The sequence below is a fragment of the Alnus glutinosa genome, chromosome 3, assembly GCF_958979055.1.
Source record: "Alnus glutinosa chromosome 3, dhAlnGlut1.1, whole genome shotgun sequence".
NCBI classification, from domain to species: Eukaryota; Viridiplantae; Streptophyta; class Magnoliopsida; order Fagales; family Betulaceae; genus Alnus; species Alnus glutinosa.
In genome coordinates this window covers 8190942-8214264 of record NC_084888.1, presented here as the reverse complement: position 1 = coordinate 8214264, position 23323 = coordinate 8190942, and the positions used below count along the sequence as shown (strand labels likewise).

Here is a 23323-nt window from a genome sequence, read left to right as displayed (position 1 = left end):
CTTCAAAACATCATCATAATTTCAATATACTCAAAAGTACTCAAATCATCCAAAACAGATCATAATCAACATACAATTAGTTCAGGTTTGTAAAACAATATATATTTTGCAATTCATCATTTAAGAAAATAATACTTCTCAGTGAGTAGAATACTCACCTTGGCTGCGCGGATATTAAGCACTAGGTCTCCTAGACACCACCATGCAATGCATTACTGTAAAAACAATACATTGCACATTATTGACAGCTTTTAATATTGGACTCACAATTAACTCTTAAATTGCTCAAGAGCTAACCCGTGGAAAACTCATAATATTTCTAGGGTTTCCAAATATTTACCCATAGTCCTAAACACTAGCTAAACTCAATTAACACTAACCCAAAGTATTCACTAAGGGTTAGATATTAAAATCATCATTTAATTATTTACCTATAACATTAATTGCTAACCCGTAATTAATTTCACTAACCCATACATTATTTTCACTAACACTTTTATAATAATATTAGCCCTAAAACTATATTCACAAATCTCTAAATTATGTCTCACTAACATTTTCTCAATATCATTAACTCTAATATTATGTTTATAAATCTTTTTACATCAATTACTAACCTATTAACATAATTTAACTATCTAAATTTTAATCACTTAAAACTCCCAAATTAATTTAACCCATCAAATTAGGGTTTCTAAAATTAACCTATAATTTATAAAATACTAACTTAGTCACAACAAATATTAATCTCACTAACATAAACACTAATATATTTAAAATAACGTTAATCCATAAATTAGGAATTAAAGGAACTTACCCAAAATTTCACCAAACCAAAACCCATGGTTTGGGTAGCCTCAAACAAGTTCCAAGTAACCCATTACCTAAAGAAAACACTAGATTAAACCCATATTTTTAGATTTTAATCCAAAATCTCAAGAACTCGAGTTTTGTGTTTTACCTCAAAATGATCGGTGAAAATGTAGATCGGGCTTCGTAAATCACGTTACCGAAGTCGGATTTGAGATTGAACGGTTGGATCTTCGTGGATGATGAATTTTATATCAAAAACTGAAGAAAAACCCTCCCCTATTTTTTTTTGTTTCTCTCGGGTCTGCATGGTGCAGGTGTGGGGCGCATATGCGTCTCACACTTGTTCTTTTTGTTCTTTTTTTTTTTTTAAATGGCCATCTGGCCTTTTCTTTCTTTTCTTGAATGTGGGGCGCAGGTCGCCCCACCTTCATATATATATATCTTTTATTTATTTTATATTAATTTTATTTTCTATTTCTTTCTATTATTTTTTTTTTCTATTTTCTATTCTTTTCTATTTCTTTTGGTCCTAAAAATATCACTTATATTTTTTTTTCATAACTACCATTTACAAATTCATAAGATAAAAATAAAACACTTTGTTTTATTTATCCACATTAAATAAATTTATTTTTATTTAACCCTAATAAAATTATTTTATAAATTTTGGTCTTTAAAAATATTATCTTGCATTTTAAATACACCTAATTAAGTTTAATAAATTATTTACACAAATTTACACTTTAGTTATTAAATAATGTCCCGGACATTACATTTTATCACTCTTTGAGGCCAGATCTGCGCTGTTTCGTAGCCCCCTAGTCGACACGCGCCCCCTTGCCATGCTCATCGTCGTCCTCTGGTTCAGACGCTACCTTCTACGGCCGGAAAGCTCAGCGGTGATCGGCGCGTGGTATCCACGCGCCAGGGTGTTCTACACACTTTGGGCTGCGATTGATCGCCACGTTTCGTATCTTTGCTGTGTCTGGTGGTGCCCGGGGGTTTTCTTGTTTTAAGATGTTGCAGGGGTTTGTCCTGTGGCAGCTCGTGTGTTACACGCGCCGTCTCCGGTGGTGGTTCCTCCGACGACAGTTCCTGCTTTGAGTTTTTTTTTGCTTTTTGACAGATTGTATTTAACAGTTTGCTTTGGGTTTGATTTAGCCTGGTCATTGCTTTTAAGCACAAGTTTGTGACCGACTCCATAGTGCAAGTAGAGGTTCATATCTCAAAGTAGAGGCACATTTCTGTTGGTTAGGCTTATTGGTAGCAGCTGTTGGTATAATCTGTGTTCTGGGTAACTGTAATGGGGTACTTGTATTATGTTGAGTCCCTGTAATCTGTATCTTCGTTACCCTTTGGGTGTTATTAATGAAATCATTACACTTTCCCTCCAAAAAAAAAGAGGTAAAAGTGACGTTAAAAAGTTTGTGTCCTTTTTTACATGACCTATGCAAAAAGTAGGGAGCCTTTGGTCTAGAAAAAACTATAACGTTGGGACAATGTTTAAATTGTGCAAAAACAGCAATCGTCTTCGGCAAGAATACCGGCAGTGCTTTTAGAGCCCATATCCAATAGGTGATGGGATTTCCAGCTACTAGAGGATATGAAAAATATCTAGGCCTCCTTGCCCTTGTTGGTCATTGTAAGTTGAAGGCTTTTGTTAAAATAAAGGGTAGAGTGCAAAAAATTTTGGATGGTTGGAAGGAGCGGTTCTTATCAAAAGGGGGAAAGGAGATATTAATTAAGACGATCATTCAAGCTATTCCCACTTATAGTATGAGCATTTTTTTGTTGCCTAAACAATTATGCTCTACTTTAAATGGTTTGATTAATCGTTTTTTGTGCGGTCATCAACATAACAACCATCGGACAGCTTGGGTGGGGTGGGAAAAACTGGACAAGTCAAAGAAAAGTGGAGGATTGTGGTTCCGGAACTTGGAGGTGTTTAATGTGGCCCTTCTTGCAATTTGCAAAGCAGGGGTGGAGATTGTTAAGGGACCCAAATTCTTTGGTGGCTCAAATTCTTCGCGAAAAGTACTTCCCGAACGGTTCTTTTTGACTGCTCAATTAGGCCGAGCCCCTTCACTGGCCTGGAGAAGCATTCATTCAGCCAGGGGTGTTCATGAAAGGGGATTACGTCGGAGAGTGGGGAACGGAAAAAGTATTCACATATGGGGTGATAAATGGCTGCCATCCTCTCATAATTTCCAGGTACAATCTCCAGTGAACATTCTAAATCCGAATGCTCGAGTTTGCTCATTAATTAATCGGGAAACCAGATGGTGGGATGTCCCTCTTATTCGGATGATTTTCTCTCTGGAGGAGGCCGAAGCAATTTGTGGAATGCCCCTTAGTTTTTTACGAAAGCTTGATTTTTTTATCTGGAATGGGACAAAACATGGAAGTTTCACTATATTGATTTTCAGAGAGGGAGATGTGCGAGAAAAGTTTGGAGAGAAGAAAGAGTTGAAAGCTCTGGAATTATTATTAAACTCAGTAAAGTACATACTGAATTACAACTGAGAGAAAGATATTTATACTAAAGTTAATCTAACTGTTCAACTAATATCAGTTAAAACTAACTGTATAACAAAAAGAAAAACTAAATAACAAATCTGTCGAAAACTAATCTGATAAAAATATCTCAATACCCCCCCTCAAGATGAAGGGAATAGATCAAGGACATTCATCTTGGACTTAAGCAGCTGAAAAGGACCCCAAGCTAAAGCTTTTGTGAAGATATCAGCAATCTGATGCTGAGTGTTGATGTGGAGAGTACGTATAATGCCATCTTGAATCTTATCTCGTACAAAATGACAGTCAAGCTCGATGTGCTTGGTCCTTTCATGAAAAACTGGGTTTGCTGCAATATGGAGGGCAGCCTTGCTATCACAAAAAAGCAATGCAGCCTGTGGATGCTCAATCTTAAAATCCTTAAGCAAAGCAAGAAGCCAAATGATTTCACATGCAGTGGAGGCCATGGACCGGTACTCTGCCTCTGCTGAAGACCGAGAAACGGTGTGTTGTTTCTTAGATTTCCAAGAAATGAGAGAATCACCTAAGAAAACACAAAATCTTGTGATAGAACGACGTGTATCCGGGCAACCTGCCCAATCTGAATCACAAAAGGCCTTTAAATGAAGTTCAGATGCAGCAGAAAAGAAAAGGCCTTGACCAGGAGAGCTTTTAAGATATCGTAAAACTCTATAGGCTGCATCAAGATGAGTTTCACGAGGATGAGCCATGAACTGGCTGAGTTTCTGGACTGCATAAGAAATGTCAGGCCGGGTTATGGTCAAATATAGAAGACGACCAACTAACCGACGATAGACCGAGGGATTCTCAAGTAAAACACCATCAGATTGAGACAACTTCAAGTTGGATTCCATAGGAAATTTTGCAGGCTTGGAGGCAAGTAACCCATATTCATCAATGATCTCCAAGGCATATTTACGCTGGGAAACAGAAATACCCTGAGTATTCCGAGCAACTTCTAAACCAAGAAAACACTTGAGAGGACCAAGGTCTTTCAATTTAAACTGAGTGTCTAAAAAATCAGTCAACTGAGAAATGGCCTGAGAATCATTATTGGCCAATATAATATTGTCAACATATACCAGCAAAACCACAAAAGAAGAACCTTGAACCCGGGTAAACAGAGAATAATCAGAACGGGATTGAGAAAATCCAGAATTGAGCAAAGTGATTGAAAATTTTGAGAACCACTGTCTAGAAGCCTGCTTTAAGCCGTATAAGGACTTAGTCAATTTACAAACTTTAGAAGACTCTCTGTTTGAAGAACAACCAGCAGATAGTAAATTCCCTTTACAATTAAAACCGGGAGGAAGAGTCATGTAGACCTCTTCATGTAAATCACCATGCAAAAATGCATTGTTTACATCTAATTGGTGAAGAAACCAATTTTTAGATGCAGCAACAGCCAGTAAAATGCGGACAGTGGTGAGTTTAGCCACCAGTGAAAAAGTGTCATAATAGTCTAGACCTTCGCATTGGGTGTACCCCTTGGCAAAAGCCTAGCCTTGTAACGTTCTATAGAACCATCAGCTTTATATTTGAGTTTATAAACCCATTTACAACCAATAGGCTGCTTATGAGAAGGCAAATCAACGATTGTCCAAGTATTGTTAAGCTCAAGAGCAGAAATCTCAGCATGCATAGCATCTATCCATTGCTGAGATTTCACTGCTTGATGAAAAAATTTGGGTTCAACATGTGAAGAAATACTAAGACAAAAGTGTTTGTGTTTAGAAGAAAGTTTATGATAAGCAAGACAAGAAGAAAGAGAGTAAGGAATACCTGATTTGTTAGAAGAAGATGAAGAGGATGGGTGAGTAGCAAGTTGGCAATGGTAGTCTTGCAAAAAACCTGGTCTACATTTAGCACGAGTAGACTTTCGAGAAGGAACAATATTTGTAACAGAGGTAATATCTGTAGAAGGAATATCAATAGGACCAGAAACAATATCTGGAGGAAGATGATGAATATCTGAAGAAACAATATCAATAGGCTGAGCATTATCAGTAGACTGAGGAGAAAAAGATGGTACAATGTGAGGAGAACTAGACTCTGTAGATTCAGAAAAAGGAACTGGTAAAACAGAAGGATTAGAAGATAAAGGATCAGAATTAGGAACAGATTTATAAGGAAAAACTGATTCATGAAAGATCACATTTCGAGAGACAAAAATTGATTTAGATTTCAAATTCAACAACTTGAAACCTTTGACACCAGCTGGATAACCTAAAAATAGACAAGGAGTAGCCCTAGGATCAAATTTGTGACGATTTCTAGTCAAGGTTGAAGCAAAACACAAGCATCCAAAAACCCGTAAATGTGAATAAGAAGAAGATTTTGAAAATAATATCTCATAAGGAGATTTATTTGACAATAGGAGAGTTGGAATGCGATTAATAAGGTGAACTGCAGTGAGAACACAGTCACCCCAAAAATGCAATGGAAGATGAGATTGAAAACGTAAGGCACGAGCGACATTTAAAAGATGTTGATGTTTACGTTCAACAATGGCATTTTGTTGAGGAGTCTCAACACATGTTCGGTGATGAATAACACCTTTAGTCATATAAAAATTGACCATATCAAATTCAAAACCATTGTCCGAACGCAAACATTTGATTTTGGTATGAAACTGAGTTTCAACCAAGTGAAAAAAATACTGAATGAAATAACGAGTTTGAGACTTGGAATGCATTAAAAACACCCATGTAAAACGGCTGAAATCATCCACAATGGTAAAAAAAAAACTATTATTATTGGATTTCACAGCAAAGGGACCCCATATATCACAGTGGATCATGTCAAACAAAGACTGAGATACAGAAGTACTAGAAGAAAAAGGAAGCCTATGCTGTTTTGCTAAGGGACAAACTGTACAAATGGATTCAGAATTACAAGAAACAGAGGGAATGAAATTTACTAACAATTTCATCCTAGAATTCGACAGATGACCTAACCTATAATGCCATAGGTCAGTGGAAACATCCTTTATTGAAACAGAATATACTTGTGCAGAATGAAAAAGAGGCTTATGCAGCAAGTAAAAGAGACCACCTTGCCGTCTACCCACGCCAATCGTCATCCAGTCCAACAAACTCTGTATGAAACAAAAATTGGCAAGAAAAATTAGACAATAGTTAAGAGATTTAATCAACTTGCTAACAGAAATCAAGTTGAAAGAGAAGGAAGGAACATAGAGAACATCATGTAATGTAAGATGCTTAGAGAGTTTGACAGTACCAATATCTGTAACTATGGCATAATTACCATTTGGTAATTTGACATGAGAAGCAATAGTAGCAGTAATTGAAGTGAATAATGACATGGAACTGATCATGTGATCAGTGGCACCAGTGTCAATTATCCAAGAAGAAGATTTATCAGATGAAATAGCAGGTGAAGTATGTGATGATGAAAATACAGAATGTTTCATATCCAAAGAAATAGAAACATTAGCAGAATGAACCATGGATTGCTTCATGTTCGAAAGGAAGGAAGCAAAAAAAAAAAGGAAGTGAATTAGAAACATTACCTCCCATGTTGGAGAACAAATGATCCTGAGAGCTACCTACTTGAAGTGTTGAAGGAGAATTCTCAGAAACTGAAGTTGAAGGTTTAAGGAGAGAAAGCAGTTGTTGAATCTGCTCTTGAGAAATAGAAAGCTGAGGAATCTGAAAAGATTGATCAACTTCTTGGACTTGATTTGCTGAAATGGTATTCGGCTTGTTCTTGTTGAACTTGTACCCTGGGGAGTACCCATGCAATTTATAACATTTTTCCATTGTGTGGCCGAGCAGACCACAATGAGTACACAAAGGCCTGTCCTTACGAAAAGAAGATTTGCCATTGTGATGTTGCGGATTCTGATATTGTGATGAAGCTCTAGTCATCAGTGCAGCAGTTTCCACTTGAACAGGATGAACAGAAATCTCATGCTGCCTTTCCTCTTGAATAACCAAAGAAAATACCTTATTGATCGAAGGTAATGGATCAATGAGGAGGATCTGCCCACGGATCTGAGCAAAACTGTCATTCAGTCCCATGAGGAACTGAAAAACGTAATCTTGATGTGAATGATCAGCCAGAATTTTAGGATTATCACAGGAACACTGTGGAATTGGCCGATAATTGGTCAATTCGTCCCAAAGCCCCTTGAGTCGGGTAAAATACTCACTGACAGTAAGGTTTTGTTGTGAATGCGAGGAAATTGCCTTTTGCAATTGGAAGATTCGAGGGCCATTCTTCTATGAAAAACGATCCTTCAAATCGTTCCACATATCATCGGCCGAGTTGATGTAAATTACACTGGCGGCAATATCCTTGGACACAGAATTCAAAATCCAGGACAAAACCATATTATTGCTGCGATTCCAGGCATGAAATTCATCTTCAAGCTCAGCAGATGGTTTCTTGATCGATCCATCAATAAACTTGAGCTTATTTTTGGCTGTTAAAGCCATGATCATGGAACGGCTCCAAATGTGATAGTTGTCGCCTTGAAGAACTTGAGAAACCAAGACGGAACCGGGACTGTCCCCGTGATGAAGATAATAAGGACTGGAAGAATCAGAGAACGCAAAAGAGAATGAGCCAGACGCCATGGATGGCTGCTCTGATGCCATATTGATTTTCATAGAGGGAGATATGGAAGAAAAGTTTGGAGAGAAGAAAGAGTTGAAAGCTCTGGAATTATTATTAAACTCAGTAAAGTACATACTGAATTACAACTGAGAGAAAGATATTTATACTAAAGTTAATCTAATTGTTCAACTAATATCAGTTAAAACTAACTGTATAACAAAAAGAAAAACTAAATAACAAATCTGTCGAAAACTAATATGATAAAAATATCTCAATACACTATAAGGAGTGCTTATCACCTTCAGTTAGCAAGGAGGGCTAGAGATACAGGAGAAAGTTCCAGGTCTAAGGAAGTGTCGGGGGTGTGGTCATCTTTGTGGTCTCTGCAGGCTACAGGGGTACTTAAACACTTTTTCTGGAAGGTTTGCAATAATGCTCTCCCAACTAAAGAAAATTTGTACAGGAGGAAGATTTTGTAGGATCCTCTCTGTCCGATCTATGCAAATCAGGTGGAAACGGTTTGGCATGTTCTATGGGACTGTCCGGCGTTTGTGGATGTTTGGCAAGAGAGTCATCGGAAGATTCACAAACTGTCTTTGGTGGAGAGTGATGGTTTGGGTTGGGTGCAGCAACTATGTCCAAATTGGATTCAAATGTCCTTCTTGAAGCTCTTTCAGTAGCTAGGTGTATTTGGCTTAGACGAAATGGTGTTGTTTTTAGGTAGGGATTTTCTAATCCACGGTAGATTGTAACACAGGGCCGAGAGGTTGTGTGTAATTTTGTGGACACAAACAGCAAGACTAGCATGGGAGAGTCGGACCCTTTGGTCCTTGAACTAAAATGGTTAAAGCCTTCTCTGACTTGGGTCAAATTGAATTGGGATGCGGCCATTAGCTCTTCATCAAAGATCATGGGAGTGGGAGTGGGGGTTGTGGCTCGTAATGATAAGGGGGCTTTTTGGCCGGTTTGTCTGCTCCAGTCCCGTTCGTGGTGGACCCTACGACAGCGGAAGTGATGGCTGATTGGCGGGCGGTGAAGTTGGGGATAGAGAAGGGCTATCAACAGATTATTCTGGAGGGAGAATCCATGCTTATTGTTAGTGCACTGAATCAAGCAAGGCCGGCCCGATATATTTGGGGGCCTTAAGCGAAAAGTTTAAGTGATGCATTTTATTTAAAATTAAATATAAATTAAATATTATTTAATTTAAAATTATATTTTTATTTAAAATACATTCTTCTCGCTTTTTGAGATTGCAAAATTACTTATTAAGTTTTTATATTCAAGTTTTTTTTAACATTTCCTTTTCAATTGATAATATGTCTGATCCATTTAATCTTTCTTGTGACATTGTTAATCTTAGGTAGGATTTTATTAATTTCAATTTTGAAAAACTTCTTTCTGCAGAAGCAACTGTAACTGGTATTGTCAATAAAATTCTATAAGCGATACTTGCATTAGGAAAAGAATCAAGTCTTTTTATATAATTTAATGTGTCAATTGGAGTACTTTCTTCTATTTGTAAAATTTCTGTTAAAACTTTTAGTTCTGAAAATAAATCTAAGCCATCAATATCATCTTTGTCAAAGATTGAATTCTCCTTAATCTTTATGGTATGATTATCTTACACTTTTAACCTGCACAAAGAAAGACAAATTAGTATAAAAATATTTCCTAAAATCAAATAAATAAATTAATGCAATTGATTGATTGATTTTTTTTTTGTAACTAACCCATTTTCTTTTTTATCGTTGAGTAGATATTGAATGGTTTTAAGGACTTGAATAATAAGTTATAGGAAAAGAAAGAAAATGGAGAAGAAGAGAGAAATTCAAATTTCGAATAAGATTGACTTGAATAGAGAACTTGAAAAAAAAAAAAAAAAAAAAAGGAAAGTTGGGCGTACAAGACTTTCCATCTTCAATGTACGAGACTTTCTATTTTTCAAAAAGACTTCCCATCTTCTTTCACTCTTAGCATTTAATTTAATTTAATTTTTTTTTTTCATCCGACTTACAGGATGGAACTTAAAAAAAAAAAAAAAAAAAAAGAGAACGTTGGGCGTACAGGACTTTCCATCTTTCAAAAAGACTTTCCATCTTCTTTCACTCTTCGCATTTAATTTTTTTTTTTTTCATCATGAACTTTGGGCGAACAGGACAATCTATTTAATTATATCTTTTTTCTATTTTTTTTTTTTTAATGAAACTCTCCATCTTCATTGATATTTCCTAAATTGGGGCCTTATTAATTTTATTTTTACCAGATTTTGGGGCTTTAATTGAGGCCTTATTAATTTTATTTTTACCAGATTTTGGGGCCTTATTAATTTTATTTTTAGTTTTTTACCATATTTTGGAGCCTTATTAAAGTGTATTAATGACAATTAAAGTCTTTTTTTTTTAAAAAAAAAAAAAAAATTTATTAATAATTTTTTATTGGGGGCCTTAGGCGACTGCCTAATTCGCCTAAGGCCCCGGCCAGCCTTGGAATCAAGCTGCTCCATGTATGAGTGGTTATGGTCAAATGATTGAGGACATCCAGGTTTTTTTGTTGTCTTTCTCCTCTTTTGTTGTTCGTCATGTGGGTTGAAAAGCAAACTTTGCAATCCATACTCTAGCAAAAAATGCTTTGTCTTTGGTTTCTGACTTGTTGTGTAATGTTCGGGACATTAATTAATAATTAAGTATATATTTGAGTAAATAATTAATTAAAATTAATTAAGTATCATTAAAAATGTAAGTGAATATTTTTAAAAGTCTAAAGAAACTAGAAAATAAATAGAAATAATAGAAAAAAAAGAAAGAAAATAAAACAAAATAAATTATAAAAGAAATGAACTTTGAAAAGAAATTAGAAAAGAAAATTAAATAAGAAAAAGAAAAAGGAAAAAAATGAGAAGAGACGTGCGCCTCAATTCTCAAAAAAGAAAGGACATGGTCATTAAAACAAGGGACACGGACGGCATTTCAAGGAAAAAAAAAAAAAAAAAAAAAGAAGAGAAAAATCAGAAAAAGTTAAAAGATAAGTAAAAAAAAAAAAAAAAAAGAAGATAAAAAAGAACAGAAGCGCCTCTGTGCCCTATTTTCGAAAAAGTGGCAGAATGGTCCTTAGCTTCATTTTTCTCGCTTTCTCTTTGGTTTTTATATAAAAATTATCATTTACGAAGATTTAACCGTCCAAACTCAAATTCATTTTTGGTAACGTGATCTATGTAGTCCGACCTACGTTTTCACCGATCGTTTTGAGGTAAAACACTAAACTTGTGTTCTTAAGATTTTGGGTTAAAATCTTAAAATGTGAGTTTAATCTAATATTTTCTTTAGGCAATGGGTTACTTAGAATTTGCTTGAGGCCATCCAAACCATGGGTTTTAGTTTAGTGAAATTTTGGTAAATTCCTTAAAGCTTAACTTTTTGGTATTTAATTTTAGTGGTGTTTTTGTGTGATTAACCTTTAGTAAATGCTATTGAGTAATAATATTGTGTTTGTGGTAGTGTTTTATAATTTTGGGTTTAAGTTTAGAAGCCCTAATTTGATGGGTTAAATTAATTTGGGGTTCTTAGTGTTTAAAACTTAGATTATTAATTTGTGGATTAATTGTAGTTATTGTGATGATTAATCCTAAATTAGTTTTAGGTTTTGTAAAAATAAGTATTTATGGGGATAGGTTCTAATGTTAGTAAAAATAAATAATTGTGGGTATTTAGCTTAAATAGTATTTGTGAAGTTAACCCTAAGATTTTCTTATGGGTTAATGTTATTTTAAATGTGTTAATAATTTAAGTTAATAAATTAATAATTAAGTTAGTAATTATTGCAAAAAGAATAGTGAATATAATTTTATGGTTAATGTTAGTATAAAAGTGTTAGTGTAAATAATTTATGAGTTAGTAATTAATTAAATGGTGATTTTAATATCTAACCCTTAGTAAATACTTTGTGTTAGTGTTAATGGAGTTTAGTTAGTGTCTAAATTTATGGGTGTGTAATTGGGACCCTTAAAATAATATGGGTTTTCTAAGGGTTAGCTCTTAAGCAATTTAAGAGTTAAATGTCAGTCTAATGTTAGAAAATGTCAAATAATGTACAATGTGTATTTTCACAGTGATACATTGCAAGTTGGTGTCTAGGAGACTTAATGCTTAATATCTGCGCAGGCAAGGTGAGTAATGGCCATACCGTGTTCGGATTGCTGTCTTTGGAATGTCTTCTTCTCGTACCCTGAGCTAATGGTATCCCGAAAGCAGATCTATCTTTGAAAATACTGAAGCTCCCTTGAGTTGATCGAACAAGTAGTCGATCCTTGGTAAAGGATATTTATTTTTAACTGTCACCTTGTTCAACTCACGGTAATCTATGCACATCTGCATAGACCCATCCTTCTTCTTTACAAACAAAACCGGCGCTCCCCACGGAGATACACTAGGCCGAATGAAACACCCTCAAACGACTACCTAATTGACAATGTCCCCCTCCCCCAAACTTTCAATCGGGAGGATAATGTCTCCTCAAAACTACCAAAAAAGTTGTCAACGTTCCCTCCAAGGCTAACAAAAACATAAAAATGACCTTATAAATTTTTCAATAAAACAAAATACCCTTATAAATTCATTAAAAATATGATTTTTTTTTTTTAAAAAAAAAAAAACCGAAAATTGTATCGAAAATTCATAGAGTAAGATATCGATTTTGAATCGATCATCATAAGAAGAATTAGGCAAAAAATTAGGCTATATTCTAGGAAAATAAAACTTCCATCGAAGAGAAGCAAATGAAAGGTTTTCATAAAAATTCTCGTAGAATCGAGAATGAAGTTTTCATTCTGTACATGCCAGATCACAAATTAGTAACCGCATCAAATCTTTTAAAAAAAAAATGAATTTTTTAATTTCTATGAAAAAAAAAAATATTTAAAAAAATATTTTAATTTTTAAATTTGGTAACCTATGGTTTTTATGTTTTTTTTTTTTACTAAGGGTATTTTCATCATTAGAGGAATGATGACAAATTTTGGTGTTTGAGAGGACATTGTCCAAATTTAAATTTTTTGGGGGATACTGTCAATTGGATGGTAATTTGAAGGGAGTATGTGGACTTTACAACAACAACCAAGAAAAAAAAAAGAACCGGGAAGCTGCATGTGACCTTTTGTGGGTTTTTGAGATTCTTCCTACATTTAAGGAATGAAATAGGTTATAGGCAAATTGATTTGAAGCCACATGATTATGTGCTAGTTTACTTTACACTGAATTGAACTTGTAAGACCTTAGCCTGTCATTTGTAAGTCGAGTACTTTAAACCAAGGGAACACTAAGGGAACCAAAAGTGCGACCCTTATCTAGGGTAGCACATTTGTTTCCCTTAACATTATTTTAATATAAAAATGCTTTATCTTTCCTCTCTCTTTCCTCTATATAACATTTATTTGAAATAATATTTAAATAGCTTTATCTTTTCTTTCTCTTTCCTCTATCATTTATTTGAAAGAATATTTAAATGGTATATGCAAAAGATAATGGAAGCAATTGTGGGGTTTATTTGAATAGAAAACAAAAAGTAGTTTGGTTTCCTAAATTTAAGGAAACTCTTGAGGAAGTTGTTGCTAGTACACAAATGCAATATTTTGGATTGTCCCAAAAATGCACCACCTTTCAAGTGATTGATAAATTGAGATACGATAATCAATGTGTATCTTTAATTGAGAGTTAGAACTTAAAACCCAAAGGTAACATACCTATTGAATTACGGATGCGTTACTAATTATTTTAATATGTGAAAGGGAATTACCATAATGATTAAATTTTTTTTTTTTTTTTTTTTTTTTTTTTTTTTTTTTTGTATATTATAATTTCAACCCAAATGTGAATTGTGGTAGTACTACTTATTATTTTATGTTTGATAACCCAAAGCATTAATATAGTGAACATTTATTTGATTGCAGTGTCAATTCCAATTCTTGATGGAAAGAATTTCTCAGATTGGTCTGAACTAGTTTGCTTTACCTTGGTCTTCAAGATCTTGATTTGGTACTCCGGACTGAAAAACCACCTACTATTAATTCAAGCAGTGCAGAAGAAAATGCTATATATAACTCCTGGGAGAGATCAGACAAATTAAGCATTATGTTTATGCGAATGAAAATAACAAACAATATTTAAGTCAACTCTTCCTAAATGTGACGGTGCCAAAGAATTCTTTAAAATTGTGGAAGAACATTTCCGATCAACTGACAACTCTCTTACGGAGATATTGATGGATGAACTTACCACCATGAAATTTGATGGTACATGATAAATCTAGCTACTAAATTAAAGGCTCTTGGGGTGAATGTGGATGAGTTACTTCTCGTACAATTGATTTTGAACTCTTTGCCTCCTCAGTATGAATCATTTCAAATTCATTACAGTAATACTAAAGATAATTGGAATGTAAATGAATTGATTAGTTTGCTTGTTCAAGAAGAGGCAATGCTTGAGCAATAAGGACATCATTCAGTTCACCTTGTAAGTCAAGGAGACAAAAAGGATAGAGCTACTTGAAGTTAATGGACCTCCTCAAGTAATTGAGATTCATGAAAATAGACAAAACAATGTCATAGAGCCACCTGAAGTTAATGAACATCCTCAAGTAATTGAGGTTCATGAGAGGAGACAAAACAATGTCACATGCTATTTCTATGGTAAGAATGGGCATAAACAGAAAAATTGCCACAAACGCAGGGCATGGTTTGAAAAGAGGGGTCAGTTTTTAGCTTACGTATGTTTCGAATCAAATCTTATTGAGGTTTTTTCTAGTACTTGGTAAATTGACTCATGTTTTATTGTTCATGTTTTTAATTCGATGCAGGGATTCCTTACAATCCAAACCATAAATCCAAATAAAAATTTCATATTCATGGACAATGGAATCAAAGTTCTAGTTGTTGCCATCGGGGCTTTCATTTGTTTCTAGATACTGGCTTTTACCTAGATTTGTTTTAGACACTTTATGTTTCTTCTATTTCTTGAAATTTTGTTTCTTTGTCTAAACTTGATCTTGATGGCTATATGATGGTTTCATGTTATGGATTATGCCATAAAGCCCATAAATGTGAAATCAAAGTAGGTGATAACATAGCTGGGAGGCACAAAAATAAGGGTATCATCTTGTATATTATTGGGAGCTCATCCATGCCGAATTAATTGTATTCTGGGGATGTTTTATTTTTGAATGATATTTCAGTTTGTAAAGAATAAAGTTAGGGTAAATATAAAAAAGCCACCTGAATTAACAACCAATTTTACAATAGCCTACTGAATTTTCAAGTATATTAATGTAACACATCAAACTACCAAAGTGTGCCAAAAATGCTACTTTTGTCGAAATATTCATATAATACCCATATCTCTTAAAAATTAAAATAAAATAAGGCCATGATTGTGGTTCTGTTGATTACACAAAAACAATAGACGACGACGGAAAATATGGTAGCGGCATCAATGACATCACACCGCTGATGATGGCGGTCTCAACGCAAGTACTATTAAGTCCATTGCTTGGTGTAAGAACTAATAATAATTTAAAAGAGATAAAAGAAATAGTGGAAACACAAATTTTAGGTAGTTCGGCCTATAACCTATATTTACACGTCAAAACCTTTTGTTGGCTATATCTTTCCTTGATTCATTTAATTATATATATACAAGATTTTATAAGATGCCAAAAAAAAAAAAAAAAGAAAAAAAAAAAAAGAAAAAAAAAAAGTGGAAAAAAGAAAAAGAAAAAGGAATTGGCACAAAATCGAATATATTCTTCTTCTTTTTTTGACATGTTCACACAAAAAATCGAATTTATACTAGCATTAGCCAATAGCTCTGATACCAGATGTGACAACCCGTTTTTTTTTTTTTTTTTGGAAACGTACAAACGGATCTTCACAGTGGCACGACTACATGTCGCTCAGCCAACATATGACACATGTCCCATAACATGCACCTGATAATCAGAGTTACATTTAACAGCGGAATATAGTAATCAATGTGCAGGGGAACACATATCATAAGCGGAAATACATCTAATATACAACAGTTAATTACAACAAGAGCCATTTACAAGTCTATCTATTTAAGGCTTATATAACATATTACACTAATTACATTCTAAAATATAGGCTCAACAAATACATGTGCCACGTAGGACATGAGCCATAGATAAAATACCCAAAATGCGGACTACCCATGAGTCTGTGACTTATGACTGTCGCGATGTGCTCCAATCATAGTATCCCATACACTAGGTGGATGAGTCAATATCTATATCCGTAGAACCTGCAACCAAAGCATCAATGTCTGCATGGTTGCGGGGGTTGCCGCATCCGTACAGGTAGAATTATGAGCCCACCGCCTTAGCATAAATAAATACACTAAGACCTCAGAGGTATACTATTCACTGAGTTTTCGCAAAGAACCAACTTTTCATTCCTAGTCATGCGTACACTATAACAGCCACCAATTTTATAAGCTTTTGTTTGAAAACCCCCATAGCTGATATAGCGGACACCGACTACTAGAAAACATTTAAACATACTAGGCAGCTAAGATTATACGTAAAAGTTCTATTATAGAAAACAATGACATTTAAATCATGCAACTATCCGATAGAAATATACATAAGTTCTTTTCCATTGAGACTCTTATGCATACTAATACGTCTAGTAAAACTACTCATAGTGTAAAAACATCACTCATAAAAACAATGCTATACATGCTCATGCTAATGGTTTTATGCCTTGGGAATCGAACTCAAGTATAGTGCTTCAAGGGAATCTAACCCAAGTAAGCACTAGTACCTCAAGGGAATCTAACCCAAGTAGGCACCTCATGGGAATCTAACCCATGGTCGAGGACCTGAGAATCTAACCCAAGTAAGTACCTCCTGAGTACTTCAAGGGAATCGAACCCAAGTAAGTACTAATACCTCAAAGGAATCTAACCCAAGTAGGCACCTCATGGGAATCTAACCCATGGTCAAGGACCTCAAGGGAATCTAACCCAAGTAAGTACCTCGTGAATACCTCAAGGGAATCTAACCCAAGTAGGCACCTCATGGGAATCTAACCCATGTATAATTTTCCGTGGGCTGTGAACCTCACTTCGATGCACGTTAAGCGTTCATATGCTTATGCCTCATGCCTTAAAAATAATATACATTTTATTTCATGAATCATGCCTTAAACACATGCTTTCTTTATAAAACATAAATAAGTCCAACATAACATTTTTTAGACAATTTGCATAACTTAAATCTCCAACTTATACTCACTCTTAGATCCCATATCATATTCATATTTCAAAACATCATTATAATTTCAATACATTCAAAAGTACTCAAATCATCCAAAACAGTTCATAATCAACATACAGTTGGTTCAAGTTTGTAAAACAATATATATTTTGCAATTCATCATATATGAAAATAATACTTCTCAGTGAGTAGAATACTCATATTGGCTGCGTGGATATTAAGCACTAGGTCTCCTAGACACTACCTTGCAATGTATAACTGTGGAATAACACATTGTACTATTTAGCACTTTAAATAATTAACATCCTAATTAGCACTTGAATCGTTCAAGGCTAAACCGATGGAAAACCCATAATATTTTTAAGGGTTCCAAACGTCTACCTATAAATCTTAGACACTATCTAAAACTCAAATAATACTAACCCGAAGTATTTATTAAGGATTAGATATTAAAATTACTATTTAATTAATTACTAACCCGCAATTAATTTTACAAACCCGTAAATTATTTTCACTAACACTTATAATAATATTAGCCATAAAATTATATTCACTAATCTCTAGATTATTTTTCACTAACATTTTCTTAATATCATTAACTCTAATATTATTTTCATTAATCTTTTACAATAATTATTAACTTATTAACTTAAATCATTAACTCATTTAAAATAACATTAACCCATAAGAAAATCTTATGGTTAACTTCGCAAATACTATTTAAGCTAAATATCTATAATTATTTATCTTTACTAATATTAGAACCTAATTCATAAATACTTATTTTTTACAAAACCCATAGCTACTTTGGGATTAATCATCACTATAACCACAATTAATCCACAAATTAACAATCTAGGTTTTAAACACTTAAAAACTCTAAATTAATTTAACCCATCAAATTAGAGTTTTCAAACTTAAACCATAATTTATTTTACTAACCCATAACATAATATTACTATTTAAACACTAATAACACTAACCCATAAGATTTACTTAGGATTAGACACAAGAAATCGCAATTAAAATACATAACCCAAAAGTTAGGGTTTAAGGAAACTTACCAAAATTCACCCAAACCAAAACCCATGGTTTGGGTAGTCTTAAGCAAGTTCCAAGTAACCCATTACCTAAAGAAAATACTAAATTAAACTCACATTTCAATATTTTAACCCAAAATTACGAAATCATGAGTTTAATGTTTTACCTCAAAACGATCGGTGAAAATGTAGATCCAAGTGCAAAGATCACGTTTCCAAAGACGGATCGAAGATCGGACCGTTAGATCTTCGTAGATCACAATTTTTCTACAAAAAGACTCCCTCTTTTGCTTTCTTTTATTTTATTTTTCTGCTTCTCTCTTAAAGAGAAAGGCTCTCGGGAGCCTTTTTGTCCCGGCGCCGCTTTGGCTTCTTTTATATATATATATATATATATATATATATATATATATATATATAATTTTATTTGATGGCCATTTGGCCATTTCTTTATTAAATGGCCAAGTGGCCATTTGAGTGAGTGTGGGGCGCAGGTCTGCGCCCCATGCTCCAATATATATATATATTTCTATTTCATTTCTTTTTAATTTTATTTTCTTTTAATTTTATTTTCTTTATTTTATTTTATTCCTTAATTTCTTTTATATTTATTTTTCATTTCTAATTTCTTTTCTATTATTTCTATTATTTATTTTATTTAGACTTTAAAAATATTCAATTGCATTTTTAATAATACTAAAATAATTTTAATTAATCATTTACTCAAATTTTATACTCTAATTATTAAATAATATCTCGGATATTACACCAGATAAGAACTAATAAAAGTACATATCGAGATCCATATCGAGATCCATCATAATACTGCACCTCAATTATGCATGTTAATTGGCCGTAGTATGGGGTGTCATCTTCAGTGGATACACAAACTCCGCTATTTTGTGTTGATTTACTATTTTCAGAATCTCTAATGCAAAACATCATGTCATTCGTTACATATCGCTTAAATTCTAGGGCCAGCTTTACAGGACCTATGGAATGAGATTTAATTTTATCATCAAGTTCATTTCTTCGTGAGTCATCCATGTTCTCAACCTGATATTTGGACATTGTTCGTAACGATGAGTAAAATAAGAGAAATGCTTAAAAATGAAAATCAAGTGTTATATTATTGAACTTAAAATAACACTTACAAAGCCCCGGAACCAATCACAAAATTGATCTCTGTGCAACTTATCTAATTCATTTGCCGGTCGGCGATCCCTACGATTTCTTCTCCTTAGCTCCTCCTTATGCATCCTATATTTGTGGGAAGCGCCACAAAGTCATGTTATAATTACATCGTCATCATTTAATGATTCTTTAAAGTGTAAAAAAAAAAAAAAAAAAAAACAACTCACGTGCAAAATGGAATGAAATCATCAGAGTTGAAGAGTATATATCGATGTGCCTGAACCCACGATTTTTCATCAAGACTAACACTCTTGACCTCTCCTCTAGCATCGTTAGGGTTTCTGAGTGGTCTACTGAATATTGTTTGTGAGGATTCCAAATAGCGTGAACAAAAAGTCAGTAATTCCTCAGCTACATACCCTTCAGCAATAGAACCTTCAGGTGCAGCTTTATTGCGTACGTAACCCTTATATCTACGTAAGCACCTATATTGTATGAAGTATATAAGTATCATGTCAAATAAAAGCACAATATAATGTTAGATTGCGATATAATAATGTCATACCTCTCAAACGGATACATCCATCGATAGTGAACAGGTCCACCTAGCTTACATTCAGTAGCCAAGTGTACAAGGAGGTGCACCATTACTGTGAAAAATCCGGGTGGGAAGATCCTTTCCAATTGGCATAATATGTAAGGGTTTCAGGACTCAAGTCGATCCAAATCTTCTAATCGTAGCGTTTTGGAACAAATCTCTCTAAAGAAGCCAGACAACGCAATCAAAGGTTCCACAACCTTCTTCGTTAAGGATCCACGTAAAGCAATTGGCATAAGTTGTTGCATTAGAATGTGACTATCATGACTTTTCAAACCCACAAGACTACATTCTTCAACTTTGGCACAACGTGAAACGTTTGAAGCATATCCATTAGGCACTTTTACATTTTGTATAACCTTCAAGAAGTCCTTTTTCTCCTTCTTAGTCATTGTAAAACAAGCTACCGGCAAATATGTCTTGTTTGCAGCTCTGGGAACTGGGTGAAGTTCAGGTCTCAAACCCATTTTTTTTTAAGTCAAGACGTGCTTTTAAGTTATCCTTTGTTTTGTTTTCCATGTTCAATAACGTGCCAATAATATTGTCGACCACATTTTTTTCTATGTGCATCACATCAAGATTGTGACGCAACATATTATTTTTCCAATAAGGTAATGTGAATAAAATACTCTGCTTCTTCCATATCAATTGCTTATCATAATCCACTTGAACAATATTTGGTCTTTTCCTAATAGCCTCAATGACACTGTCAATACCCTGAACTTGTCTCCATATTTCATCACCAGTTGGCATAGGAGGCGGATGATCTAATTCTTGGGTACCATCAAATGACCTTGCTTCCTTTCTCCACCTATGATCCATTGGCAAGAATCGTCTATGTCCCATATAGCAAAATTTATTCCCATATTTTAACCACTCAGACTTTGTATTACCCATACAACATGGACATGCAAAACGTCCTTTTGTACTCCACCCAGACACATCACCATACGCAGGAAAATCATTTATCGTCCACATCAAAGCAGCATGCATCGTAAATGTCTGATTAGAGGATACATCATAGGTTGGTTCGCCAACATCCCATAATTCCTTCAACTCTGATATTAGAGGCTCTAGGTACACATCTATTTTTAAAGAGGGCGATTTTCGTCCTGGAATAAGCAACGACAACATTAAAGATAATTATTTCATGTACATCCAAGGAGGAAAATTGTACGGTACCAATATAACTAGCTAAGTACTGTAACTAGTGCTCATGTTGCCAAACGGATTAAATCCATCTGTCGCTAACCTAAGCCTAACATTGCGCGAGTCAGAAGCAAAATCTGGGTACTTTGAATCAAATGCCTTCCAAGCTAAGGATGCCTTAATATACCGTCATCCATGCGCTTCTCAGCATGCCACTTCATATGTAAAGCGGTTTTCGATGACATGAATAGCCTTTGCAATCTTGATTTCAAAGGAAACCACCGCAATACCTTCTTTGGTTTCCTCTTCAATTTTTGTGATGGCTCAACCCCATCTTTATTCTGGTTCCACTTTGACTTTCCACACACTTTACAGTTTTCCACATTCTCGTTGTCCTTCCAAGACAACATGCAACCATTAACACAAACCAGAATCTTCTCATATCCAAGCCCTAACTCCCTCATGTACTTTTTAACCTTATATGTATTCTTTGGTAACGAGGCATCCGATGGAAGCATTTTATTCAGTATTTCAAGCAACCATGTAAAAGAGTTATTAGACCATCCACCCATACACTTTAAATTATACAAGTCTACAATAGCGGAAAACTTAGTATATTCAGTGCACCCTTCATATAATGGCTTGTTGGCATCATTCAGGAAATTATAAAACTTTTGAGTCTCCTCACTGGCACCTTGTCGATCTTCGTATACACCTTCAGTTTCATCACCCATTTCTGATATAGGGCATTGACTCAAACCAGGATCTTGTTCGAGATCATGAGTGGGAAAAACCTCATGCAACATGTCACACATCCCGCTAGAACTGTCATGTATTGGCTCCCAATGAATAGGGGTGTTAGTAGCCTGACTAGAAGTAGCTCCAAGTTGTTCTCCATGAGCATACCAACAAGTGTAACCCTGACAAATCCCATAATTTATCAAATGTGCATATACCATACCCCGTACCCACGAGGTGCCATTGGCACACCTCGTACATGGGCAACGAATTGTATCATTAACAGCCTCGTTGTTAAATGCGAACTCCAAAAACTCATTAACCCCTCTAACATACTCTTCTGACCATTTATTCTCTGTCATCCAACTCTTGTTCATCTCAACTATATCAAATGCATAAGAACTAATTAACTAGCGTTTAAAAGTTATACAAAAATGATTTATCTAAAGTGAGAAACAAAGAGTTCAGATAAAAGAAATATGATAATGATATTATTAAAGATACTCAACATTACCCACATGATAGACTATTGTGTATGACTTCAATGATTATGCTAAAATATGAGATTAATATTAAGGAATGGGCTTAATTTTAAGTTAAGAAGCGCAATAAAAATATAACAACATCGATATAACTTGAGGCCTAGTGGTAATAACTTACAATTTATTTTGTCACGCTTAATATTAATTTATTCAATTTTCCTTCACGAGTTTTCATATTTCATATTTGTTAAATCTACTATGACACGAGCTCATTTAAAATTTAATTGGAACTCAATGAAATCATTATTATTTTTCTCAAATAACTATAATTATAGACTTTATACAATTTTAGAAATAATTTAACTATATATTATACACAAGGGCGAAGGGAGGGGGGTTGAGAGGGTTCAAATGCCCCTCCTCACTTCCTAAAAAATCTCCTTACCCTTGGTTTAATTTTTTTTCTATGCCTCTGACAGTAGCGGAGCCAGAATTTTAGTTCAGAGGGTCAAAATTAAAAAGTAAAGTCGAACAAAAATGGGTGAAATATATATATATATACCGATTTGTAGGAAATTTCTGTCATATATATATACATATACACACATTCACAAGCAATTAATTTGGTTGAACTATATAAATATAAAAGCTTATGTAGACATTTTTATTATTTAATAATAAATTTAAAAATTAATTATTTTAGAAATTTGATTACATGCCTGGAATTTTCAACAAATATAAATAGTCAAAAAAAGTATTGCCTTTATGCCTTATTTTAGTCTTCTTTTTTTCCGCTCTAAACACTTTATTTGAATTATTTAACGGTTTGAAAAGAAAATTTTGGTTGACTGAATCTCACAGATGGCAATTCTAAAATCACAGTTGGACTGCTGAACTGTTATATTCTTGAACTGAGCTTGTTTCAAATTTTGTAAAAGTCAAATTGCATCTTAGTTTAGGTTTTTTTA

General features: G+C 34.1%; 2 protein-coding genes and 1 long non-coding RNA gene across 3 annotated transcripts; 1 reads left to right on the top strand and 2 right to left on the bottom strand.

The window, feature by feature from the left end:
- Positions 1–2391: 2391 nt before the first annotated feature.
- On the top strand, positions 2392–3336 carry LOC133863119 (uncharacterized). The gene has a single exon (XM_062299109.1). The coding sequence runs from the start codon at positions 2392–2394 to the stop codon at positions 3334–3336; it is 945 nt and encodes a 314-aa protein (XP_062155093.1).
- Positions 3337–15939: 12603 nt separating this feature from the next.
- On the bottom strand, positions 15940–18638 carry LOC133864655 (uncharacterized). The gene is made up of 3 exons (XR_009899543.1): positions 18422–18638; positions 18279–18344; positions 15940–16259 (listed from the first exon to the last, which is right to left on the bottom strand). It is a non-coding gene; the product is annotated as an uncharacterized LOC133864655 (long non-coding RNA).
- Positions 18639–20093: 1455 nt separating this feature from the next.
- Positions 20094–22250, bottom strand: LOC133863117 (uncharacterized). Its single transcript, XM_062299108.1, has 3 exons — positions 21323–22250; positions 20616–21098; positions 20094–20425 (listed from the first exon to the last, which is right to left on the bottom strand). Exons 1-3 carry the CDS (start codon positions 22248–22250, stop codon positions 20094–20096), a joined length of 1743 nt encoding a protein of 580 aa, XP_062155092.1.
- Between the last annotated feature and the right edge of the window lie 1073 nt (positions 22251–23323).

Bases quoted from the DNA above. Each gene is read 5' to 3' on its own strand.
- LOC133863119 (XM_062299109.1), top strand. From the start codon at position 2,392: ATGGGATTTCCAGCTACTAGAGGATATGAAAAATATCTAGGCCTCCTT.
- LOC133863117 (XM_062299108.1), bottom strand. From the start codon at position 22,250: ATGAACAAGAGTTGGATGACAGAGAATAAATGGTCAGAAGAGTATGTT. The intron at 21,099-21,322 runs GTATATTAAGGC...TGCTTATTCCAG, and splicing joins TGAGAAGCGCATGGATGACG to GACGAAAATCGCCCTCTTTA. The intron at 20,426-20,615 runs GTATTTTATTCA...AACTTCACCCAG, and splicing joins ATTGATATGGAAGAAGCAGA to TTCCCAGAGCTGCAAACAAG.